Raw genomic sequence first — 26,089 nt, forward strand, 5'->3', positions numbered from 1 at the left:
TTTCACAACTCTGAGGTAGGATTTCACAGGTGTGCAACTGGAGATTAAGACAAATGAAGGAATTTGCACAGGGTTACACTGCTGCTAAGAGTTCCTACACTATGACTACCTTTAGATCTGCCCTCACCTTTAGAGGATGGAGACTGCGAAAACTGCCGGCCAGAGAGGTGGAATCTCCCACCCAAAACCACGCACGCTGATTTGGGACTGGTACTGACTCCTAACTCTTCATCAAGGAATCCTTCCATGACACGTGGCCTCTTCTGAGGTCTGATGGGAGGAGGCCGAGGATTTGGCCTAGGCCAAGCGTAACTGAGAAGGAGCTAGCCAAAAGGCTCTGGACAAACGCAAACGCTGCCCACAGGCTGCGTTCTCGCCCTTCCAGACCCTTAAACCAGCCAAAGTTGCAAAAGACCTGCTCCCAGGAGGGTCCCGCTGGGCAAAATGTCGGGTTAGTCCGCTTTCTGGAGGAGCCAATCTGGGACCAAGGCGGAGGCGGCGACGTGTAGTGGAAAAACCCTGCATTTGGGGCCAGATCCCTGGGTTCTGTTCCAGGCTGGGACCCCATAGGGACCTAGGGTAAGTTACTTAAAACTCCGAGTTTCCTCATCTGCAAAACAGGGGCGATTGTAAGCAGCACTTAAAGGGAGTGGATACAGAAACAGGAATTGTTACGAGCCAAAGTAATACCACCAGATCTTAGTATTGCGTCCCGTTGAGACTTCCTGCAGAGAGGCAGTAAACAGGCTGGGAGAGAGCATGGCAAGAAACTACAACTCCCAGGAGGCGCCAGGAGGCTCGGCGCGAAGCGGTGACGTCACAGGGGCGGGCACGGGGCGCTGATTCGGCTGGAGCTGCCAGCGGGGTGGCTGCTGCTGCGGGTTGTTACAGCTGCTAGAGCAGCAGCGGCCCCCGCCCCCGCTCCTGTCCCGGGGCACTACTCCCGGGCCCCCGACCTCCGGCCCCGCAGGGTAAGTACGAACAGAGGCCTTCTGGTGGGGAAGCCGGGAGGCCCTCAGGACTAGAAGCGGGGCGGGAGAGAGGGGGCCGCTGGGGAAGGGACCCCGGCTGGAGGGGACCCGGACAAAGTGAGTGGGTGTGGAGGGGGTGCATCAGCCGAGGGGGGGTGCCCAAAGAGGGAAGTGGGGGCGGGAGGACAGGGTTGGGGCGCCGAAGAGGGGCGCCCCAGCTGAGGGTAGGGGGCGGGGAGAGGCTCGGCTTCGGGGGTAAAGGTTTGGCTGCCTCCAGGGCTAGGTGAACGCGTGGAGATGGGGGTGGGGCCCCGAACGCGTCCTCTTCCGAGTGCGAGGTCCCAGGCTGGGAAGCGGAGCGGGAGGCTCCCCTGCGGACCGGAGATCCCACTCTGAAAGCCCCAACAATAGTGAGGACTCCGCCTCCTCGCTCCTCCCTCTCTCCCGTCTAGTGGGGGATTGCCTCGGTGCTGTCAGTCTTTTCATTCCCATCGCCCTTCTGTATCCCAAGGCTGGCCGGAGCTGAGAGGTGAGAAGCTGTGACCCTGCGGGTTAGGGGGTGTGCAGAACGTAAATGGCATTGTGGGGTGCTTCCAGGGACTCCCCAGTTGGGGTCCAGGGTGCAGGCCTGGATGTTTTGTGCCGCTTACCCAGAAGGCAAAAGATTTGCCATTTAAAGGTCTACCCTCACCTGGGGGAGGGAATGGGAAGGTCTCACCTGGTGGCTGCCCTGAGGCACACTCTAGCCTTGGCTTGGGTGTCTTGACAGACTGGCAGAGCCGGGATATTCTTGTGTGGAGTTGGGGGGGGGGGCGGGGCGGGGCGGGAGGGGAAGAGTGGGAAAGAGCTACCAGCAAGAAAGTGGTTAACAGAACGGAGTTGCTGCAGGCTCTTGTTTGAAGCAGGTTATGAAACCACATTAGGGGCTGGTGCAAGCAGCCACCTGCCAGCTACAGTGGCAGGACTTTTCAGCCTCAGCTGTTGTAGACTTGTTTTACCTCTGCCAGCCTCTTCTCCCTGTCTCCTTCTGGGGGAGAGGTCAATTGGTTATATTACTCATGGAAACAATAGGTCTCACACAAAAGTCTCAGTAGTGCTTCCTGGCTGCCAGTCTTTTTCTTAGTTTTTCAATCTCTTCTGCCTCTTTTTGGGGGTCTCTTGGGATTTTCAGCTCTCAGGGCACTTGGTGTTCAGGCTTCAGGAAGAAGCTTCTCGGGGCGGCAGCTAGGACCTGGGGCCTAGCTCCTTCCTAGACCCATCAGGCTGGGCAGGATGTTCTGTGACAGCCAGAAACGGGCATAGGGTCTTGTGGTCTGGGATTAAGCAAGGCTCTCGGCACTCCTGGAGAAGACACTAGGGAGGGTTAGAAATTTTTTCTATACTCACACCCCTGTAGGTCTGGGTTAGGGAAAGGAGGGCAGCAGTTTCCGATCAGACTTGGGAAACTCATCCCCTCCCTTTATTAATAACTTCTGCTGAACCCTCACTTCCCAGGCAGACAGCCTCTCACCACCAACCCCCCTCCCCCGGTGGAAGCTTTTGCATAGTAGGTATCCCAGGGGCTGTGTTAGGGTAACTGAAATCCCAAGGCCTTGGGAAGGTAAACAGCTCTGATTTTCTAGTTCCTTGGGTTTCTGTTAGGCCCAATTATCCAGCCTAATGGGCTGAGCCGATGGGCCCCAGAAGCATCACATCTTCCAGGATGCACCCCAGGCTAACCCACTATGTTTGTATGTTGAGAAGGTGTGTTGTGGGCCACATTTCCCTTGGGGTCTTTAAGCTTGGAACTGTCTGAGAAAAGGAAACTTGCTCCCATTATTCTGAAAGTAGGGAACTGACCCTTGGGAATTCTAGTTCCTGTGTAGGCCCAACTGGGATCCTGGCCAGAGATAAATAGCAACTGAATCTGAGGGGCTGGCTGCAGTGGGGTGAGGGAGGTGGCCTCTGGGCACTCCCAGGATTCCCTCATTTGGAACCTCTTTCTGAAGCCCCAGGAAAGATGGGGCTGTTACCATGGTGATGACCTTAGGGTCTTCATCAGACAGGGCCCTCCCTCATCTAGGAGGGGATGAGGCTAAGCAAAGGCACCATCTGTTCCCACTTCCAGCTGGCCACAAGGCCCTTGGGGATCTGGGGATAGCAACGCTCTGGAGAAGGGACTGCTCATTCCCCTCCTTACCTCTACCACTTCCCTCTACCCACGCTGGGTTGCTGCCACCATTGTTTCCTAGGCATCAATGGCAGCCCTCTTGGTTCCTCCAGCTCCAGGGCTTCTACCATTGGAACTGTGCAGGGGAAGGCATGGTGTTAATTTACACCTGGAAACAGGTGCTGGGAAAAGGAGACTGAGGTGACGGTGGGAGGGGCAGAGAAGAAAATCGGCAGGAGGGAGGCATGGTTTTGTGTCCTAGGTGTAAGTCTGGGAGGGGTGTGTTGATGTGGGTTCCAGCCGCCCCCTGGAGCTGTAGATGTTGGCCGCGTTGCCTCGCCTTGCCTTTCCTGTGGTGGGGAAAAGGGCTCTTCCGCTCTCGTGGCTGGGCAGCAGAGTGGGTGGCATCACGAGGGCTAGTCTGAGTGGCTGCCAAATGGATAAAACATCTGGATTCCTTGTATTGTGTCACCAAGTTAGAGCCTCCAGGTCTGGGCAAAGGTTGTCCCTAGTCTGTTGCTTTCTCATTTGTTCCCTCTCTCCCTCTTTTTATGTCATTGTCTGGGTGAGGGTAGGGTGAGACCCAGGGTTGGAGAATTAGGGGAAGTGGGTAGAAGCAGTGGCTGAAAAAGGTTTCTTCTACTGCAGCCTGTGCCCGCATGCCCACCTTTTATTCCCTCTTATGGGAAGGACTTGTGGGTAGGAGAGGACCCAGATCAGGCTCTCAGGGGTTGTGCCGAGTGAGAGTTCTTTTGGGACAGTCTCTGCCCTGCCCCCAGGCTTCGTGGAGGTGGGCCCTCATAGGAATGCTGTGGTGGATAGATTTGGGGCTGGGCATTGATTTCTTTGCTCTGGGGCTGGATGCCTCTCGATGACCTATCGTACCAGACTCGTACCAGACGTCCTGGTGCCTGCAGGGGTATTGTCCTGACAAGTGAGGCAGCCTGATGTTTATCCCAACCCAGAGGTGAGAAATGAATAGAGAAAATCCACATGGACTTTCTCCTGCCTCCTTGCTTGAGAATCAAAACAGTGGAACTGAGTGGAGTTCTTGGGGAGAGAGGAGCCTGCCTCCCTGCAGGATTTAGAGGGTGAGGGGTCAGGAAAAGCGGCGTGACCTGTCCCCCCCTGTGCTGCTTGTTTGCAGAACAGTGTCCGAGAGGGGCAGCAGGATGAACGTGGGCACAGCGCACAGCGAGGTGAACCCCAACACGCGGGTAATGAACAGCCGTGGCATCTGGCTGTCCTACGTGCTGGCCATCGGGCTTCTCCATGTGGTGCTGCTCAGCATCCCTTTTGTGAGCGTCCCTGTTGTCTGGACCCTCACCAACCTCATCCACAACATGGTGAGGGCCTGTCTGCTGCCCACCCTGGCCATGTGGCTGCTCTTTGGCAGGGCTGAGGGGTAGGAGCCTGCCAGACACAGGTCAGATGTCAGGGTGATATACTGACAACATCTGTCACCAGAGCCTAGACCCAGCTCTCATCTCTGACCCATTCCCTTTGCTGAATTCCAGCCCTGTGCACCCTGATAAAAAGAGTACAGTCTGCAGCTTTGTCTACCTCTCCAGGGTGGGGTGGCTTGTGGGCCAGGAAGGTGGGCCATTGAGAGCTGAACCAAGAGCCCCAAAGAGTCCCCAGGACCTAGGAGTCCTGATGTTTAGCCCGGTTCAGACATGCCCCTTTCCCAAGTCAGAATCTCAAACAATCTTCCATTCTTGCTCCTCTCTGCCGCCTTAACTACCTGCTTGCACCCTTTCAGTAGGCAAGCAAGGACCTAGTCCTTTCCCATCTTGCCAAGAGTACCCCCCCTCCCAGCTGGCACAGGGAGGGCACACATGGGCTGGAGGGAGCAGGCATTGCTGGGTCCATTCTGTGACTAGCTCTTCCCCTTCTGTGTTCTCATGCCAGGCCTTCCCTCTCACCCAGTGGGTCCTGTTAAGTCTTCTGCCAGGTCCCCATCTGCTCCATCCTGACCTCCAGCCCACATTTCCCTGCCCAGCAGAGGGAGGCTCCAGGCTCCAGGGGTGGAGGAGCTGAGCTGGAGGGCCTTTCCCTTTCTAACAAAGGCCCTTCCCTCAGGGCATGTACATCTTCCTGCACACGGTGAAGGGGACACCGTTCGAGACCCCGGACCAGGGCAAGGCGAGGTTGCTGACCCACTGGGAGCAGATGGACTATGGGGTCCAGTTCACGGCCTCTCGGAAGTTCTTGACCATCACACCTATTGTGCTGTGAGTGTTTTGGGTAGAGGGGGCCACGAGCAGGCAGGACAAGGCCTGGAGGGCCGTGGTGCCCAGCCAGCTCAGGCCCTGGGGTGGAATGAGCAGGGGAGGGGAAGTTGGAGTATCCCTGGATCTTACACTGGGCTCACTCAGGCCTGGGCCTCCCTGGCCCTGCCTTCTCTTAAGTTGGCTTCCCTCCTGCTGGTGAGATGGTCCCACAGGCCTAAAGTGAGGGTCTTGGTGGAAGGCGCCTCTTTCATCTGGGAGATCTCACTACCCTACTTCTCGTCTGGAGGCCTCTCTCATAATTCCTTGGCTGCTCTGTTCTGCCTCTGCTCACCCAGGGAGTGAGGGAAGAACGGGTCCTCCAAAGTCTTACACCTCTCCCCAACCTTCCCACCCAGGTACTTCCTCACCAGCTTCTACACCAAGTACGACCAGATCCATTTCGTCCTCAACACTGTGTCCTTGATGAGCGTGCTCATCCCCAAGCTTCCCCAGCTCCACGGAGTCCGGATTTTTGGAATCAATAAGTACTGAAGGTGCAGCACCCTCCCCCCCCGGCCTAGGATGGCAGGGGTAGGGTAGAAGGCCTGTACTGCAATGCTGAAGACAGAAGGAGCCTCTGGACACTGCCAGAGACGGGGGCTGAGCCTCTGGGCCCTAGATTCCCCCTTGCTTCCCGTAGTAGCCAACTTGGAGTAGCTTGTAGTGGGGTTGGGATGGGCCCCCCCAGGCCTTCGACCCCCTCTGATTTTTTTTGTCTTTTCCTTTTACCTTTTGAGTAGAGACTCCATGGGTGGTCACAGAATGGGCTGGGCTCCCAGGCTGAACATGTGAGGTTGGGGCAGGAGACTAGGGAAACCCCATGCTCACTTGCTCACCCTCAGAAGGCTAAAGCACTTTAACCCCTGTGAGGGGAGCAGAAGGGACGGTACAACTTCTAGATCCTTTCACTTTAATTCTTAAGTCTTTAAGATGACAGTATGCTTGTAAATACCAGAGCAGGCATGTGCTGACGCCTCATCCCTCTGGGCAAGAACTGTCTAATTCAAGTCTCATGCTTTTGGCAGTTCCCCTGCAACCCACTCTGGGTACTGGGTGGGGCTGGGGAGGGTGAGGAGAGGGCTGATGGGGCGGGGTGTGGATTCCCTGGTATCAGAGGTGCGGAGCCAGGGCCAATACCAACCCAAAGAGATCCAAACCCACAGCTGTCTCCCTTCTCTATTTCCACTGCCATTGTATAGGTGAATTACTCTTCCAAGCCTACTCCTCTCCCTGCCCACATCCCAAAGGATGAGGGTGGATCTAGCTCTGTCCCGGCCCTCCTCCCTGCCAATCAATCTCTGCTGCTGTGTGTTTGGAACTCTTGGGTTGGCCGGAGGGGATGGAGATAGACGAAGAGTCCCGAGTCGCAGTTCTCACAAGTCCAGTTTGACACTGCCTTCTGCAGTGATGTGAGGGGTGTGGAGAAGCTGGGACAGAAATGATGGGTCCTGGGGCCCCTCACGCAGATGGCACTGCAGCAGGGCCCCTCTTGTGTGGCATGCACACGTCGGGGTGTGAAGCCACTCCCACCCTGGCTGGTGGGCTGCTTAAGCAGGGCAGTGGAAGGAACAAAGAGTGGCCTGCAGGTGCTGTCCTCTCAGCCTGTGAGGTAAAGAGAAGTGGGTCCGGAGCCTGAGCACAGGCCTGGAGAGGAGCCTTCGACTCCTCTCCCCAGTCCGATGGGGTCTCTGTTACTTTTGAAAAGCTGTGGGTGCCTGTGTCTTCTCAGTGGGGCCTGAGGGAGCAGAGGAGGTCACTGGCCCTGTTTTCTGCCTCCTAGCCCCCCAGTCCCCAGCCCATGTATCATAGGCAACTTTCACCTCGAAATCTTTCTAAGCAAAGTGTGAATGAATAGGATTTTTACTCCCTTTGTACAGTATTCTGAGAGACGCAAATAAAGGGCAATGTGTTCCTGTTTCCCCCTTGCCTGGCCTCTGCTTCCTGGAGGGCCCTGGGTGGGAGGCAGGGGTGTTGGCAGCAGTTCCTGCTAAGGGCAGGGGTGGGGGCATCAGGTGGGAGGGACTCAGACTGTGGGTCTTTCTTCCAGTAAGCAAGGTATACATGGACTTTAACGATATGGTGAAAAAGCAGATGAAATGTTGCACTACAGATCAGTAATTAAGCACAATTAAGCCCCTGCATTCCTTGCTTACTATCAGCCGGTGCATACCATGCTTACTGGTTAGTCTGCCTCTGTCCCCAGGATTTATTGATGCTCACAAAGGATCAGGGACGGGAGGAGCCCTGTAGTAAAGGAACACTTATCTCCCCAGGGTGTAGGCCTTGGGTGTGCTGCATCTGCAGTATCATTCTGCTACTTCTGGGACAGGTACAAAGTCTTGGGTGGAAGTGGGAGCTGCCCCACGGCAGCCTGGGCTCCTCTCTGGCCCTGGCCCAGCATCACTATGTCCTTGGAATGGGTTTCAGGAAGAGTGGAGGTTTTGCCCAAGTCCAGGGTCCCAGAGTATAGCCCTCAGCGCACTGGGAGGAGAAGTGCAGCCACCTGAGCTCAGTCTTGGGGCTAGGTGCTATAGGACCTTCCACAGACCTGCAGGAGTGCAGCCAGGGTGAGGGGCTGGTCCACAACGATCTGAGTTCAAATCCCAGCTCTACCACTTCCTAGCTGTGTGACCTTGTCAACTTATTTTACTTCTCTGAGCTTCAGTTTCCCCCTATGTAGCACGAAGATGATAGTTCCAATTAGGGCTGTTGTGAGGATTAGCACACTGCTTGCATGTGTTGTTGTCATTGGCTGCCTTCGAGTTGACCCCTGATTCATGGCAACCCCATGCACAACGGGATTGAATCGTTGTGATCCGTGGGGTTTGAACCACCACTATCCCCTTACTTGTTAACCATAATATTGTACAATCCTTACTGCCACCTCCATTATCATTATCACTATCATCTCCTTAAATGTTATTTGACAACTGAGGGAGGCAGAGGCCAGAAGACAGACTAGGCTGACCCCGTGTGGTTATCTCAGGAGTGAGGGATGGGGCCAGAGGCTTCTCCCTGGAGAAGGAGGTGGGTGAAGTGGATAGGTCCCATCAGATGAGGAAGGTCAGCAGCATCCTGAGAGGGTCCATGGGAATGTGGGGGTACGGGGGTGGGAAGGAGGCTGAGTTCTCCCTACTGGCCCAGCCTGTTTACTATGGCTGTTAGTTGCCGTCGTTCGTTCTCTGAGCCTTCAACCTTCCCCACCTTAGTGTGGCATTTGGGTAGCTAGTTTCAGCTAGGTTACTTTCCTAACAGAAGGAGCCCTGGTGGCACAATTGTTAGGTGCTTGGCTGCTAACCAACAGGTTGGTGGTTTGAACCTACCTGGTGGCTCCATAGGAGAAAGACCCGGTGATCTGCCCTAGTAAAGATTCCAAACCAAAACCAAACCTGTTGCCATCAAGTTGGTTCCGACTCATAGCGGCCCCCTAGAAAACCCTATGGGGCAATTGTACTCTGTCACGTGGAGTCACTATGAATCAAAAATTGACAGTACCTAACAACAACAGCACTTTTCTAATATTCCTTGCACAGCCACAGCCTTTGCCTGCTGGTACTTGGTTGATATCCACCTGTACTCCATTTTTCTATTCCAAAATCACTGAATTTCATGGCCCTGTATGCCTCGTTTTATACCATTCTCTGGCCCAGACTCACCTAGAATGTGTCAGCCTCTCCTGGTCGTTCCCTGGGTAAAAGGGGAAAGAAGGGACTCTGATCTCTGGCCTCATCTATCTCCGACCCAGCCATCATTCAGCTTATCTAAAGGCCTGGGAGGTGGGGCACCTAGCCCCACCCAGGCTTCCACTAAGTGCTCAACCTGGAGAACTTTGGATTTCCTTATTATAGCTTCCCGAGGCACAGTGGCCAGGAATCGTGCAGAGATCTGACGGAGGGGGATTCTCACAACCTCCACTTTTGGTGAGTGGCTGAGGGGAGGCCAGGGAGCCCAGGGAGGAGGTGAGTAGGCCCTGAGATGGGCCTGTGGGCCATGGACACTGCCTTTTCAGACACCCAGAAGAATTTCCGGTTTGGGAGTGAGTTGAGAGTCAGCCACCATGATTGGGGGCAGGGACACAGAAGTGACCAGTGGGGGGACAGGTGCCTGGGCCAGGCAGGGGGGATTTAGAGGAAGGTAGCCAGAGGTAGGGTGGGGAAGTGGAGCCCAGGAGGATTATGAGGTGAGGCCCAGCACCAGGAGGGAAGCAAAGGAGCCTGAAGTAGGGGAATAAGCTTTTAAGAGGGAGGAGTTGCAGTTGTCGGTAGAAGGGGAGGAGAGCAAGAATGTTTTGGAGATGTGAGAGCCACTGTGGTGGGGACAAAGAACTGCTGCAGAATAAAAACAGAAAAGGACTGGCAGGGTTAGATTGTTTGGGCTGTAGGCCTGTGGTGGGTCAGGTAGGGGTAGGGAAGATAGAGAGGTCCAGGGGCCCGGAGTAGACCAGGAGAGGGGGAAGGAGAGAATGAGGGGAGATGTTCCTGGTGGCGCTTTGGGATTCATTTTATCTTACCAAGGGCAAGGGGACCCTTCAGAAGGTGACCAGAAACTGAGGAGAAAGAACCTATGGAGGCTACCCAGTGTGCTCAGTTCCAAGCTACTTTTGTACTCTGTCCTTTTTGTTTTGCTTCCTTCTGAGGTTAATTTATCACCATCTCTTCGGGTAGGGTAGAACCCATCCAACTGCCTTGGAGAATACAGCTGGGGTAGGGCAGAGGGTAGGGGCCTGGCAATCAGAGGCAAGGGGAAATAACCAGGTGGGTTGGCAATAGGAGGCCTGGCAGCCATGTCCCTCATCTCTTCCTGGTTCCTTCTTTCATGCACATTGCTGAGGGTCTGGCAGGGGGGTGGTGGGCCTTCCCACCCCTCAGGCCCCACTAAGCAAGGGAGTAACTGCTATAGGAAATGCAGAAAATGGGCCTTATTCTCCCTGCTTGGGGTGATCGCCACAATCTTTTCTCCAGATGGGTTTCATGAGGGTCAGAGGAGAGTGGAATTTGTGATGGCTACCCTTCCTTGGAAACCCTGGTGGCATAGTGGTTAAGTGCTACGGCTGCTAACCAAAGCGTCAGCAGTTCGAATCTACTAGGTGCTCCTTGGAAACTCTGTGGGGCAGTTCTGCTCTGTCCCATAGGGTCGCTAAGAGTCGGAATCGACGGCACTGGGTCTGGTCTGGCCTGGACCCTTCCTTAGTATGTTTTGACCGCCTCATCTTCTGGAAGCAGGAAAGGTGAATCATCTCAGGTCCTGATTTTCCTGGGACCTTTGGCTCTTCCTTGACCGCAGGCAGTCAAAAGTGGAAGATTTAAAAATCCTGAGTCCATATCACTCCCCCAATTGAAATTCACTTCCTTTGCCCAGTTGATCCAGGCACAATGCCCAGCATATTTGAGGAAATCACAAAAACTGTGGTCCGAGAGCTGGACTCTGGAGGGAATACGATTGCTGTCAGAAGTGCCATTGATGCTGACAGATTCCACTGCTTTTATCTGGTGAGAGAAAAGCAAAGTTTCTTTGGATCCCGGTACTGCAAGACAGACCTCACCCTGAAGGACATTCTGGAGAGTGAAAATGGTGAAAGGCCGATTGATGAGGTGGATTCTGTGTCCCCAGGTCAGTATGAGGTGGGTGCAAGATGGCCAGCCAGGAGGCCTGGCCCACTCCTGCTGCACCCCATTTTCAACTCCCTATTGCCATCAACCTAGTGGGCCCATGTTGACTGGCCATCAGTCAGTCAATAAAGAAGCTGTGGGATTTGCATGGTCATGTCGGCACCTCGGTTTAAGAAATGTACAGCAGAGCTATATGGGGAGAAAGGAACAGGGGATGTAGAGATTTATGTTGGAAATGATTCCTAAATATTCTTCCTTTTCCATTGTTCCCTTTGTAAATAATTTATTTAAAAAATTTTTTTATTGTGCTTTAAGTGAAAGTTTACAAATCAAATCAGCCTTTCGTACAAAAACTTAATATACACTTTGCTATTTTATATACTCCTAGTTGCTCTCCCCCTAATGAGACAGCACACTCTTTCACTCCACCCTCTATTTTCATGTCCATTCAGATAGCTTCTGTCCCCCTCTGCCTTCTCATCTCCCCTCCAGGCAGGAAATGATGCCCACATAGCCTTTTGTGTCTACTTGGTCCAAGAAGCTCATTCCTCACCAGTATCGTTTCCTATCCCATGGTCCAGTCCAATCCCTGTCTGAAGAGTTGGCTTTGGGAATGGTTCCTGTCTTGGGCTAACAGGTCTGGGGACCATGAACCCTGGGGTCCTTCCAGTCTCAGACCATTAAGTCTGGCCTTTTTACGAGAATTTGAGGTCTGCGTCCCACTGCTCTCCTGCTCCCTCAGGGGTTCTCTGTTGTGTTCCCTGTCAGGGCAGTCATCAGTTGTAGCCAGGCACCATCTAGTTCTTCTGGTCTCAGGCTGATGTAGTCTCTGGTTTATGTGGCCTTTTCTGTCTCTTGGGCTCATAATTACCTTGTGTCTTTGGTGTTCTTCATTCTCCTTTTGCTCCCGGTGAGTTGAGACCAATTGATGCATCTTAGATGGCTGCTTGTTAGCGTTTAAGACCCTAGATGCCACTCTCCAAAGTGGGATGCAGAATATTTTCTTAATAGATTTTAAATAATTTACTTTTAAAGTAGCTGAGCTCTTCTCACACTCCTATATGTTCATCATTTAAATGAGGAAATAAATGGAGGCAGTTTGCTTAGTGGTTAAGAAAGGATACTGGTTTAGAGCTGGAGGCACCAGGTTCAAAGTCTGGCTTTGTCACTTACCGGTTGGGTGACCTTTGGGCAAATGTCTTTATCTAAGTCTCGGTTTTCTTATCTATCAATTTTAGAAGATTATTTTAAGAATCAAATGAGGTGGAAACCATGTATCTGATAAGAATCTAATAATCAAAATATAATATGAAACTTTGACAACTTAACAATAAAAAGATAAATAATTATAAAATGGGCAAAGGATTTGAATAGACATTTCACTGAAAAAGATATTTAATTGGCCACCAAACACATGAAAAGATGCTCAGCAGTCATTAACCATTAAGAGATACAAATCAAAACCACAACTAGACACTATTTCACTCCCACTAGGAAGGCTAAGATAAAAAAAAAAAAAAAAAAACTGAAAATAAATTTTGGTGAGGATGTGGGGAAATTGGAATCCTTACCCATTGCTGGTGGGAATGCAAAATGATACAGCTGTTATGGAAAACAGTATGGCGGTTCCTCAGAAAACTACAAATAGACTACCATATGACCTAGCAATTCCACTCCTAGGTATATACCCAAAAGAATTGAAAGCAGAGACTCAGACACTTGTACACCAATGTTCGTTGCAGCACTACTCACGATAACCAAAAGGTAGAAACAACTTAAATGTGCATCAGCAGATGACTGGGTAAACGAAATGTGGTACATACATACAATGGAGTACTACTCAGCCTGCAGGAGAGATGAAGTCTTGATACATGCTACAATATGGATAGAGCTGGAAGACATGCTGAGTGAGATAAGTCCATCACAAAAGGACAAAAATTGTATGACCTCACTTATATAAAAAGACAGAAAAGGTAAATGCATAGAGGACAAAGTTTATTAGTGGTTACCAGGGGTGGGGAGAATGGGGGGTTAACGATAATGAAAATATCACATTGATTAGGGGTAGAGCCGATTATTGTAATTGCTGTCACTAAGTAGTACACCTGTAAAGAGTTGCATTGGCAAAAGTTGTGTGATAGATATGATTACAGCAAAGACAAAAAAAAGAAGTAGCTGCTGAGGCTGCTTATGTGTAACAAAAAACCTCATGGGATTTGGTTTCTTGGTTTGGAGGTTTAAGGTTATGGTTACATGGGACATCCCAGTTAATTGGCCTAATAACTTGTTGAGTGTTTCTGTTTTACCTCCTAGTTCCTTGCGTAGTGCCAGGGGTCTTAAAAGTTTGAAAGCGGCCATCCAGGCTACAGCAATTGGTCTTTATTCGCCTGGAGCAACAGAGAAAGGAGTATTAGAAATAAAAGGGAGGATATAGAATGTGTGGCTAAATGCCTCCATGAACAACTGCCGCCTTTGCCAGGAGGCCAGAAGAACTGGATGGTGCCTAGCTAGCATCACTGAACATTTTGATCAAAGATTCTACAGAAGAATCCTGATCAAAAGGGAGAAAATGCAGACCAGAATTTCAAATTCTCATGGACTTCCTGGAGCCATGAAGGTTGGATGAACCCCTGAAACTATTGCCCTGAGATAATCTTTAAACCTTAAACCAAAAATATCCCCTGAAGTCTTCTTTAAACCAAACAATAGTTTAGCTTAACTAGTAAAAAATGTCTGTTTTGAGCATTAAGCTCTTTTAAGAACTATCTGTATGGGATCAAATTGAAAATAATAACTTGAAAGATTAGATAGAAACCTTAGGGGGCAGTGAATTTATGTTAATGGGGGATGAAAAACTCAGAAAAGAAGGGTGAGAACGGTTGCACAACTCAAAGAATGTAATCAATGTCACTAAATGGCACACATAAAAACTATTGAATTGGTGTATGTTTTGCTGGGTGTATTCTCAACAACAACAACAAAATAAATAATAATCAAAAATAATCAAATGAAGTAAATTGCATAAATCATTTAGCACAGTGCCTGGAATGGAAGGAACACTCTATAAAAGTTAGATCCCATCGTTCTGGTGGTGGTGGCTATTATAATTATCTCTTCATATTCCCTGGAGATTATGACCAAAAGGGAAGTTGCTGGTAATAAGAAGTCCCTATGGGCTTGAAGGGACTTATAGAGAAGTCAATTATTCCATCTCCCTGCCTCTAAGCTCAGCTATTCCTGGGGCTCCATCTTGGATTTCAAAAGCTCCAGGGAAAGTGTCCTTGAACCCTCACTTGGAGACCTATTTCAGTGTCACACTGCCTCATGGTGAGTTTTACAGTTCAGACCTCTTTGCTACAGCCCAATTCTTATTTGGTTCATACCAACAGGTGGAAGAGTTCAGACAATACCTTTGAACAATTCTGAAACATCTAACCATGGGTGCGACCAAGTGGTATGGTGTGTACGGTGCCCAGACTATTTGGGGGATAGATATCATAAACATTTAGTTGTCATGTCTCTTTAATCTTTCCACAAGTGGAGTTTAATTAAGCAAGCAAGGGGCTTTAGGAGATATTTTAGGTTAGCATTTTTCAGAGATTCTCCGCCAATTCTCTGAAAAGCAAGTTGCCAAGAGCCAATTTACTAGAAGCCAGTTCTCAAAAAATCAGTTTGCCAAATGGCTAATTCACTGAAAACAGAAAAATAAACTAAGACTAGGAGGTTTTGCCATGTTACTCCCCAGGGGCAGAGGCAAAGTGTAACTCCAGAAAAAAATTTGACTAAGTCGGTTAACTTCCTTTGAAGAAAAGCCCATCTGTTTGCATTAAAAAAAAAAAAAAAATCAGAGGCTAAGGTGAAACTAAACTTTAAAAGAACCCTTTAACAATGAACTGAGTTAGTAATTTGTATTGATTTCAGTAGCTTGGCCTGCTGTTCCCTTTTCAAATGTATTATTTTTTAATTCTATGGTGCTGATGGTGTGAATAAAGGGAAAATAGGGTTTTTTTATTTGTTTGTATTACTTAAAGTCTCTATTCGGAAATACTGGTAGCATAGTGGTTAAGAGCTACAGCTGCTAACCAAAAGGTTGGCATTTAGAATCCACCAGGTGCTCCTTGGAAACCGTATGGGGCAGTTCTACTCTGTCCTATAGGGTCCCTATGAGTCAGAATTGACTCGATGGCAACGGGTTTGGTTTTTTTTTAATGCTTTATTCAGCCCTGGTGGTGCACTGGTTAAGAGCTCAGCTGCTAACCAAAAGGTCAGCAGCCATCAGGCACTCCTTGGAAACCCTATGGGGCGGGGGCAGTTCTACTCTGTTCTATAGGATTGCTCTGAGTCGGAATCACCTCAACGACAGCAGGTTTGGTTTGGGTTTGCAAGCTTTATTCAGGTTTCACGTCCTTATTCTGTTCCAAAATCCCATTCAGGATAGATACCATATACATTTAGTTGTCATGTCTCTTTAGGCTCCTCTTGGCTGTGACAGTTTCTTAGGCTTTTCTTGTTTTTGATGACCTTGACGGTTTTAAGGAGTACTGGCCAGGTATTTCGTAGAATGTCTATCAATTGCGATTTGTCTGATGTTTTCCTCATGATTTTACTGAGGTTATGGGTTTTTGGGAGGACGAACACAGAGGCAAACTGCCATTCCATTATATCATATCAAGGCTATATGCCATCAACATGACTTATCACTGTTGATGCTGACCTGGGTCATAATTGAGGGAGTAACTTCTCAGGCCAAGTTACTCTTTTTCTCTCTTTCTATACTGTACTCATTGTATGCATAGGTTTATGTTTTTCTTTCCTTTCTGATAAGATACAAGCAGATGTTTGCACTGCCTAAGAAATGAATGGGGTACTGAGACATTCATATCCCATGTACAGGGATGATTTCAGGTACCATTTCCAGTTCTAAAAGGTGTTTTTCTCTGGAAACCTAGCCCTGCCCCAATACCCCAGCAAAAGGAGCCCTCCCTCCTCTGTGCATCCCCACACACCTTCCACTAACTCTGGGTCAGCAGCTGACTCTGAATCCAGCCTTTTATTAGCACCTGCTCAATCAGGGCAGAGTCCATGCAGATGGGTGACTTTCCAGGGTTGCCTCACTTTACACCTACACAGTTCATGCAAACACCAGAGATTGAACTCCACGAAATTTTTATTTCCTGATTGGCAGGGGCTTCTAATTCTTTTGCTTTCCTTTTCCTTGTGTCATTTCAGCCTCTCAAATAGTTATGGAAGACTTAATTCCTGCCCAGATGTTTAGAGCACTTAGGATGTGTGCCAGACACTTTGTTAAGTGCTTAACTGCGTTATTTTAGTTCCCCCAAACACACTGGAAGTATTATTATTCTTCTATAGATAAGGAAACTGAGATTCAGAAAGGTTAAGTGACTTATCCGTGGTCACTACGTAAGAAGAGGGCAGAGCAGGCTCAAACCCAGGATTGTGTGACACCCCCCTTCCATGATGACTCCTGGTGAGAAAGAATGGCATTTCTTGGAGAGCCACAGCTGGAGGGCTCCCTTGAGGAGGAACGGAGATTGTAAGGGGAGCCCAGAATGGGGCTGCTCCAGAAAGGGTTTTCCTGGGAGAGATCTTTCAGGTCAGGCCCAGTGTGACCTTTACCCTTCTCTTCCCAGGTCAAAAGGCTGAGTTCCGAATTTCAGATGATGTGGACTCAAAGGGAGAGTTTTCAGTGAAATTACCCAAAACAATAACAAGTAGAGGGATGGCTGGGTGGTCCCAGGGAACCCAGGGGCAGGAAATCAAGATATTGGTGAACCGGATACCCCAGCAATATCTGGATTCCCTTGTGGACAGGTGAGGCTGGAGGTGAGTAGCAGTGGGGAATGAGGGAGGGGAGAAGGGAAGAAAGGAGAGAGAAGTCCATCTTGAGTGCCAAAGGCATTTGAAGGAGTGCATCTGTGGTTGGTGCAACATCTCCCTCTCAGTCCCAGCACTCGCCCTAACCCCCTCCTTTACTCAAGTACACCTTTCTCTTCGGCAACTTTAGGATGCCTCCTCATTCTTCCAGGATCCACCTCCAGAAAACCTTCCTCCGATGCCCCCAGTTCACTCACATCCCTGCTACCCTCCAGGATGACTAATTACTCTGGTTTGGACCCAAACCTGCTGTTTCTAGAGGCCACTTTCCTCTGCTCTCCTCTACCGAGTTGCCTAAGCCTGTACTTTGTGCTTGTTTCACTTTGCCTTGTGAGCAAACCTGTGGTTTCCATGTTCCTTTCCCCCACTGGACTGGGAGCAACTTGGGATCAGGGACTGGCTTTATTAACCTCTCTGTAGTGATCCTCACGCACAGTAGCTACTCAGTGAAAGAGATTTGTAATCCCTTGTACAATATTTCTTGCACAAAAAGTGCCACCAGCCCACCCACCAGGGAAATGCTTTTTCCATCGGGGGACGCATCCCAATCAAATGCTACAGAGGTTCTGATAGCTGCAGGGCGTGGTGCTTCCAATTTAAGGGGACACCCTCAGCCTCCCCCCTCAGCAATAGCTTTGTTGTTGTTGATGGTGGTGGTGTTTTCCTCCCTGCTGAGATTGTTGGAGAGCGCGAGTAGCTCAGGGGAAAGTACCCAATGCTTCTCCTGTGCTGGCCCACCCTGAGTAGGGTGGGTAGCTTTTGTTTTCTTTTTTAATTAAAAACTGAAAGGCTTGCAGTGAAATTTTATGAGTCCTTTGAACTGTCCCTCTCCATTCATAGTTTTGCTGGGGAAGGAACTTCCAAGTTTTTCTATGGAAGCTCAGTTTTTTTCTAGAATGTCTGTTGGTTCTAAGGTGAGGCTAAGTGTGTGTGCATGTATATATGCACACATATATGTATACACGTATATGGAGTCCTGGTGGCACAGAGGATAAGGGCTATGGCTGCTAACCAAAAGGTTGGCAGTTCGAATCCACCAGCAGCTCCTTGGAAACCCTATGGGGCAATTCTACTCTGTCCTATAGGGTTGCTGTTTGAGTCGGAATTGACTCAACTCCAGTGGGCACACACGTACACATATAGTGGGTTGGGGGTACTGAATACGTAGGAGAAGGTCATCAAGGAAGCTTGGAGCCCTGGTGGTGCAGTGTCTAAGTGCTAGGCTGCTAACCAAAAGGTCTGTGGTTCAAACCCACCAGCTGCTTAGCAGGGAGAAAGATGTGGCAGTCTGCTTTGGTAAAGATTAGAACTTGGAAACCCTACGGGGCAGTGGTTATGTGTTACTGGGAGGTAGGGCCCCTGAGATCTTGAACTCTCTCTCACCTCTCCACTCCCCTCCAGGAAGCTGAAGAAGAAACTACCCCGTATTTTTGAATTAGTTCAAGCAAGGGGAGAACACCTGTATCTGGTAACGGAAGCTCTGGTGACGGTAAATGAGGAAACCCTGAGACGTGAGCGGCAGTTTGAATTTAATAGCTGGATGGATTGGAACATCTTCGGTTTTGCGTACAAGGTTAGGATTCTGGGAGGCAAAGATGGAGGGAGAGCCAGCCTTGGCCCACCTGCTGCAGGTCAGGGCATGACGGCTCAGACTCCAGGCTCTGCAGCTGTTCCCTCAGACCTCCCTGAGCAGCCTCGTCCTATCCTTGGCCCTCTTCTTCTCTTCTTGCCCTAAAAATGGGTATGTGGCCTCATTAATCAAGTCCCTCCCCCTGTAACTCTCTAGTGATGCCTGCTTTTTGTTTTCTTCATACCACTTCCCACTGTTTACAATTACACAGGTGTTTTTGTTTGTTCATTGTCTGCCTCCTTTCTAGGAGACGGGAGGGCAGGCCCACAAACATTTGTTGAATGAGCAGTGGAGTCAGACAATTTTGGAATCAGATGTGGGTTCAAATCTCAGCTCTGGCACTGTTTTTAGCTGTGGGAAAAGACCGACTGCTTGCCCTCTCTGAGCCTTCCTTCTAACGTCTGTACAATGGGGATAAAAATACCTACCTCACAGGATTGTCTGGGAGGGCAGACAAGATAACCATGTAAAGCACCTAGGGATCTATTAATGTGAGCTCCTTTCTCCTAGCATCAAACGTCAGTGACCATCCCCTCCCAGCGAGTCCTGGGATACCGAATAATGCGGCTCCCCTTCCCCAACCCAGAGAAGAGGAGTAAGCAAGGCCTGGTGGGGGGACGATGGTGGAGAGGGACACTGAATACACGAGCACGTGGCGGTTGACTCAGCCGGGCTCCACGCGCTAGGCTGGGACCAGATGACCTTGGAGGTGGGGAGGGTCCCAGGGAGGAAGGAGGGTCCAGGCCTGGGAAGCAGGACTTGGGCTTCTTGCCCTGACTCCTCTGACCCAGGATTTGTCCCACTATGACACCAGTTCCTCCCTAGAAGGTAAGGATTCAGTCTCTACAATATGTTTCTTTTTTTAATTTGGTGGCAGCAAGGTGTGGGGGTTGGGGGAGGGCCTGAAAAGAGGGAAGTTACAGAGAGATAACTGGTCTTTCTTTCTTTTTTTTTTGCGATGGCTTAGATATTTGTTTCTCTGACGAAACAAAATCCTTCCCTGAAGGTGAGCGAGCTGCTGGGCCTCCTGTTCATCCTTCCAGAATGGGCAAGGATGCTACTTTTAGAATGAGGATGGCAAATGGTCTGAAATCATAGAGGTGTTAGGGCTGAGAATATGGTAGTAGGCACCGAGGGTGGGAACCATGGTAAGGGCAGGAGGAAAGTCTGCCTATTGGAGAAGCAGGCTGCATTATATGGTGGCCCCGGAGCTCCCAAGCCCCTCTCTGGACAACTTGGACTTGACTTGTGCTGGACATTGTGCTGTGTCTTGGGCTCACAGCCCTCACCAGAGGATTATTGATGGAGGAAGCATAACTGAATTACCTGGCCAGTTCTCACCCAGCAGCATTGGCATAGGCAGAATCCTATGTTGCCTGTCTCTGAGGATGTAGGAAGTGGTCTGCAAATGCAGTGCTCTGCCATATACATGCAATGATGAGGATACAGGCTCCCTGGCATGGGCAGTGGGCCATCAGAGTCCAGGAATGACCTCTGGGAAAAGAATGCCCACAGGGAGCTCGTGGTGACTTGGAGATTTCTGAGATTCTTCTCTTTGCAGAAAGAGATGGTGGTCCGTCCCACATAGGTAAGGATGGGAGCCAGCTGTGTTAAATGTGTTAAGGGCAGCTGAGCTCCAGGCTCAAGGACTACAGCTCAGGTAGGATCGGCCAAGTGGGAATAGGTGGGCAGGGCCCATAGCAGGTTTTAATTTTAGTCTGAAGGCTGCATCTGTCTCCTCCAAACAGTAGTTCTCAAACTTGGTTGTACATTGAAATCACCTTGGGAACTTTAAAAATATTGATGTCCGAGTCCCACATAGATTTACTTGAGGTGTAACGTAGGCATTAAAGAGCGTTAATAAACTCTCCCAGGTGATTCTCATGCACGATCAAGGTTGAGAACCATTGTTCTAACTCTTCTCCTAAATCCTCACTACCCCTGTGTGGTCTGAGGAATGCACTTTGAATGGCAAGGACTAAATAACTAAATCTTGATTTCCTGGAGGTGAAGAAGAGTTTGGGGTTGAGAATAGACCAGGGGTGAACTGGGGTCAGCAGGAAGCAATGATAGTGGGTTCCTGGGAGGAAAGATGGTTCATTTTAACAGGAAAAGACTAGAAGAAGGGAAGACATTGAGAGGTGGTCTCCAGAAGAAAGGTGGACAAAGGATGGGGTCTAGCAGGACCTTGAGCCTTTTGGGCTGAGTGGGTCAGGTCCTTAATTGTTGCCTCTACAGGGAGGTCCTTGAGTTTGGAAGATTTCAGGAACATGAAGGAGAAGGTGCAGGACTTGAGGCGTAGCCTCCAGGATCTGACCAAGCAGGAGCGAACAGATGTGCTAAGCTGCTTCTCTAAGTTCCAAGGCAATGATGGTCATCTGCAGGATCTAGAGGAAAGAGTAAGGGCCCAAAGAAAGAATTGGGGCAGACAGTGGGAGGAGCCAGTGGGGAGGCAATTGGCACCATTGAGTACAATTGACTACAGTGGAATTGGTGCTCATTTCCCTCATCTCCTTGCCCCAGGTGTCTGAGGTCCTGGTCTCCGGTGAGCTGCAGATGGAGAACCCAGCAGGTCCTCTCATAAGCAGCCTTTTTAATGCTGCTGGGATCTTGGTAGAGGCACGTGCAGACGCCATTCAGGCCCTCCTGGATGCCTTGATGGGTGAGGAGGGATCTGGCTATATGGTAGGGTGGAGGAAATGCTGACAGAGGAGTCTGTGGGGAATTAAACCTTGGAAGGGGGTATACAATACCCTTTACACTTTGTGAGGGATAGGCCTTCATATTTCAGAGACAAGCAGTCTTTCCCAGGTCAGGCATTGAGGGCTGCCTCCACTTCTCCTTGGCACAGTCTATGACCTTCTACTAAGGTTAAGAGGCAACAAGAGTCTCAGCGGGAGCCCATTTGGAATAACTCCCATCTAGGACTCCCAGGGTCTCTTTGGAACCTCCTTCTGATGCCTGTCCTGGGCCTGATCAGATACTGGACATCTCTCCCACCATGTGCTTCTCCTGTCTGCCAACCATCCTCTTCTTTGCCCACAGAGTTGTCAGAAGAGTATCAGCAGTTTGTGTTTGAGGCCCTGGAGAAGGGAATGCTGCCCCAGTTGGTGGAAGAGGTGAGACAGCCTGGGATGAGGGTAAGGGTCATTGTGGAAGTGGATACCTATGCTCTCAAGGGACTCAGAAGTCCCAGGGCATAGTCTTTTCTACTCAAGAGTTCTTTTCCAGCGAACGTTCATGCAGCTGTTTTATGGCAATTCTCTGGACACACGGTTGCCAGAAAAATTTGGGATGGACTTTTTAGACTCTCTTGCTTGTCTATGGGCAAGAGAGGGGTGGAAAATTATTAGTCCCAGAATGGCAGTTGATACCATCTTGAGTGCCAACACTGATGGATTAGCAGTGCCTGCCACTATGTTGAGAGAGTATGAGGCTCTCCAAGCTCTGCAGGAAAAAGTGCCATGATTGACTACTATGTCTGCCGTGGGCTCAGAATTAAGGAGTATTGCCAAGCAGTTGCCACTTCTGGTATATATCCTTGTTCCCAGCTTTAACAGTCTGGTGGGTTTCCTTCTAGGTGGAGAGTACGCTGGAGAAGAAATGGGATGAGCGATACAGCAATCCCCATGACATGGACTCTGACTCTGAGGCACAGTCCCTCTATGCCCTCTATGTTGCCCTGTCCATCCTGCTGCAGCTGTGTGAGAAGCCTACCTCTGCCTCCTCCTAACTACATAAGCCCTTTAGCCATGTCCCACTAGTCTCTGGGTTTGCTCACTCCCCAGTCCAGCCTCACCACCACCACCACCCTGTCACCAGCATGATCTCTTTAAAACAAGAATCTTGCCATCTTTTGATGCATCCCATTCCCTACATGATAATGTCCAAAATCAGCCTGGATTTTATGCGTGGACTTCTGATTAAAAGTGGCAGATTGATCATATGAATTTCCTCTCCCTTAAAATGACAGTAAAGCAATTAAAAAAAAAAAGGTATAAACCTACAAGGATAAAAAGAATGAGGCAGCAGATAAGAGATTTCAACACATCTTTCAAAGCTAGAAAGCAATTAAAGGCGGTGTGGGGCTAAGCGGTGGGGAAAAGTGAGGGAGGAGACTGCTGGTTTACGTCATAAGCCTTTTAATTCTATTTGATTTTTTAAAAAAAGGAAATGTAATTAAAAGTAAGAAATGTATGCTTGTTAGAAAGCATTTCAAACATTTCTCAAAATTAAAGCAGAAGGTAAAAGTACTGTGACTTACCCTTCTCCCTCAGTATTACCACTGTTAACACTGTGAGGTAAGTTAACATTTTTCCTCTTTTTAAGAAAACTAAGCTAGGATAAAGTAACATAAAATGGTTTTGTATCTTCTGAACTAGGGTTTTCTTTTCTTTTTTTAATTTTTATTGTGCTTTAAGTAGCACAATAAAAATAAGTGAAAGTTTACAAATCAAGTCAGTCTCTCATACAAAACCTTATATACACCTTGCTACATACTCCTAGTTGCTCTCCCCCAATGAGACAGCACACTTCTCTCCACCCTGTGTTTCCGTGTTAGGGTTTTCTTTTAAAAAATATTCCATGCAACAGGAACTCTGATATAGTATTGTTGAAGTGTATATTGATCAACCACTTTGGAAAACTGACTGACCGAATCTACTAAATCTAAACATATGCCTATGATCCAGCAACTCTATTGTTAGGTATATATCCAAGAAAAATGAGTGCATGTATTCACCAAAAGTCATGCATGTAAAAATGTAACAGGAGCTTTAATCTTAACAGCCCCAAACTGAAACTATTCAACTGTCCAATAACATTAAGATAAATACACACATTGTGGTATATTCATGCACCAATATACAACACAACAATAAAAGGGCATAAATTACTGCTACACACAACAATGGATGACTCTTAAGACATAATGCTGGGCCAATGAAGCAGACACGAAAGAACGTGTTAATGTTTGGGTCCTTTGAGAAGCAGATGCCAAGATGAGATTAGATGTACAGAGACTTATTGGGGGAAAGGTGTGTGAAAAATAAAGCAGGAGTAGGGGCAGATTATCCAATAGGCAATGTAAGCATAGTGCTTACCTTGCTTACTAGATCATTTGTAGTGAACAATTTTACATTTTTTCACAGGAAAGATTCTGCTTCTAGGTATGGCTCCATCTGTCTCTCTCCCAACCGTACAACACCTTCCTACAGAATCCAAGACTCTTTTCAAATTTACAATCCCTGACAGGGACAGATTACCCAGTAAACAAGGTAAGCATGGGCTTACTTGTGCTTACTTACTAATCCGAAGTGCACAACTTCACATTTTCACCACAAATTGTTCACTACAGATGAGTAAGTAAACACAAGTAAGCCCGTGCTTACCTTGCTTATTGGGTAATCTGCCCCTGAGCAGTGGGTATCAGTAGGCAGGGAGAACCTTCAAACCAGGATGCAGGTGTGAAGCCTGTGAAAGAAAGAAGGGAAGCATGGAGTACGAAGAGCCGCAGACTGCAGTGCAATTCTAAGCAAGTCTCAGCCAAGCTGATAGGGGAGACTCCAAGCAAAGATTGTCTACTGGAGGAGTACCCATCAGGCGGGTATGGCCAGGCTCTATTATCCTCTGCCACGCTCAGCCTTTGGTTGGGAGAAAGCCTGGGGAAGCTTGGTCTTGGGAAGTAAGATTTAAAGGGGTGGCAGCTGGAGGTTCTCAGTCAACTATGCTCCTTGCAGCAGGTTCTCTTAAAGAAGATCTGAGCAGTGCCCTTGATGGCTATCACGATACTGCATGAAGCCATGTAGATGAAGTTCAAGAACAAGCAAAACTATGCAACGATGGTAGAATTAAAAAATAGTGGTTATCTTAATGGGGACAGTATCAGTTGGGAAGGGGCATGAGGGAATCTTCTGGGATGTTGGAAATGTTCTATACCTTGTTGTAGGTGGTGGTTACAGGGTATTCATATATATATGTGTGTGCGTGTATATATACACACACATACACGTGTGTAAATATTCATTGAGCTAACACTTAAGATCAGTGTATATATCAGTATATCATACCTCAATCGAAAAGTTTTTAAAAAGTACACACTGTATGGTTTCATGTAAACAAAATGAAAAAGAGGCAAAAGGAAAGGATAGTGGCAGAACCCAGAATAGTGGTTAATCAGTGGAGGCAGTATTGCCTGGGGAGGGGCAAGATATAGTCTTCCGGGGTACTGGAAATATTTTATATCTTGATCTGGGAAGTGATTACATGGATATTTACATGTGTAAAAAGGCATTGAACTGTACACTTAAGATCAATGCACTTTATTTTTACCTAAAAAATTTTAATTTAAAACCATAACATACGCATGAAAACATATTTGAACAATACAGAAGAATATTTAAAAAAAAGTAAAAGTCTCCTCTCAAACTTCTCCACCCCATAACCTAGTCCCGCTTTCCTGAGACAGCCAGATTAACACTGTTTAATAATTTTTCTGCTTGTTATTATAAGAAAAAATGATAGTCTTATATCTGGTTATCAATTTTTTAACTTTAGGTATTATCTGTTGACTCTGCAACATGAAAGATGAATACTGAGTTCAAAGTGGAAAGAGTGTTATAAGAGAACAATTCAGGGTAATATGAAAGTGTTTAATAAAAGGTTAACAGGAAAAAAGAATAGATGAATAAACTATTTACTTAAAAAATAAAAAGGGTAACGGGGTGGTGCCCTCTTACCTCTGCCACCACCCTCTCCTCTCTTCCTTAAACTCTGACTCCAGCTGCACCAAACTATTTGTATTCTATATGAACATGCCATGTACTTTTACAACTACATGCCTTTATACAGGCGGCACTCTCCCTCTGTCTGGATTACCTTCCCCCACCTTAACCATCCTTTAAGCTGTAGCTCAAATATCCTTTTGTTAGTGGGCATCCCAGTTCCCAAAGGATTTGGTTACTTCTTCCTCTGTATGGCCCAAAGCATGGTGAATATGTTGCTATCATGGCATTCATCATACTGTACTGAAATTATTTACATATGTGTCTGTTCCACGAATCTGAAAGCTACTGGAGGACAAGGTCTGTCTTAGTTATCCAGTGCTGCTATAACGGAAGTACCACAAATGGATGGCTTCGACAAACACAATTTTATTCTCTCACAGTCTAGTAGGCTAGAAGTTCAAATTCAGGATGTCAGCTGCACAGAAGGCTTTCTCTTTCTGTTGGCTCTGGAGGAAAGTCCTTGTCATCAATCTTTCCTGGTCAAGGAGCTTCTCAGTGCAGGGACCCTGGGTCCACAGGACATGCTGTTCTCCTGGCTCTTGTTTCTTGGTGGTATGAGGTCCTCCTGCCTCTGCTTGCTTCTCCCTTTTATATCTCAAAAGAGATTGGCTTAAGACACAATCTAATCTTGTAGATTGAGTCCCACCTCATTAACATAACTGCCACTAATCCCATCTCATTAACACTGTAGAGATAGGATTTATAACACATAGGAAAATCACATCAGATGACAAAATGGTAGACAATCACACAATACTGGGAATCATGGCTTAACCA

General features: G+C 48.4%; 2 protein-coding genes across 3 annotated transcripts; both read left to right on the forward strand.

The window, feature by feature from the left end:
• Nucleotides 1-862: 862 nt before the first annotated feature.
• ORMDL3 (ORMDL sphingolipid biosynthesis regulator 3) lies at nt 863-7,310 on the forward strand. Of its 2 annotated transcripts, XM_064271120.1 has the most exons (5): nt 864-971; nt 1,383-1,500; nt 4,268-4,466; nt 5,203-5,354; nt 5,750-7,310. In XM_064271120.1, exons 3-5 carry the CDS (start codon nt 4,293-4,295, stop codon nt 5,883-5,885), a joined length of 462 nt encoding a protein of 153 aa, XP_064127190.1. In that variant the 5' UTR covers nt 864-971; nt 1,383-1,500; nt 4,268-4,292; the 3' UTR covers nt 5,886-7,310. The 2 variants fall into 2 exon arrangements, with proteins under 2 accessions (XP_064127189.1, XP_064127190.1); XM_064271119.1 differs by lacking the exon at nt 1,383-1,500 and having other exon boundaries at nt 863-971.
• Nucleotides 7,311-7,367: 57 nt separating this feature from the next.
• GSDMB (gasdermin B) lies at nt 7,368-25,413 on the forward strand. The gene is made up of 6 exons (XM_064271121.1): nt 7,368-11,003; nt 16,654-16,834; nt 18,299-18,470; nt 21,051-21,189; nt 21,573-21,646; nt 22,108-25,413. Exons 1-6 carry the CDS (start codon nt 10,766-10,768, stop codon nt 22,258-22,260), a joined length of 957 nt encoding a protein of 318 aa, XP_064127191.1. The 5' UTR covers nt 7,368-10,765; the 3' UTR covers nt 22,261-25,413.
• The last annotated feature ends 676 nt before the right edge of the window (nt 25,414-26,089 follow it).

This window comes from Loxodonta africana, chromosome 18 (genome assembly GCF_030014295.1).
Source record: "Loxodonta africana isolate mLoxAfr1 chromosome 18, mLoxAfr1.hap2, whole genome shotgun sequence".
Taxonomy (NCBI): domain Eukaryota; kingdom Metazoa; phylum Chordata; class Mammalia; order Proboscidea; family Elephantidae; genus Loxodonta; species Loxodonta africana.

Bases quoted from the DNA above. Each gene is read 5' to 3' on its own strand.
- GSDMB (XM_064271121.1), top strand. From the start codon at position 10,766: ATGCCCAGCATATTTGAGGAAATCACAAAAACTGTGGTCCGAGAGCTG. The intron at 16,835-18,298 runs GTGAGGCTGGAG...ACTCCCCTCCAG, and splicing joins CTGGATTCCCTTGTGGACAG to GAAGCTGAAGAAGAAACTAC. The intron at 21,647-22,107 runs GTGAGACAGCCT...GTTTCCTTCTAG, and splicing joins TGCCCCAGTTGGTGGAAGAG to GTGGAGAGTACGCTGGAGAA.
- ORMDL3 (XM_064271119.1), top strand. From the start codon at position 4,293: ATGAACGTGGGCACAGCGCACAGCGAGGTGAACCCCAACACGCGGGTA. The intron at 4,467-5,202 runs GTGAGGGCCTGT...CCCTTCCCTCAG, and splicing joins CCAACCTCATCCACAACATG to GGCATGTACATCTTCCTGCA. The intron at 5,355-5,749 runs GTGAGTGTTTTG...CTTCCCACCCAG, and splicing joins ACCATCACACCTATTGTGCT to GTACTTCCTCACCAGCTTCT.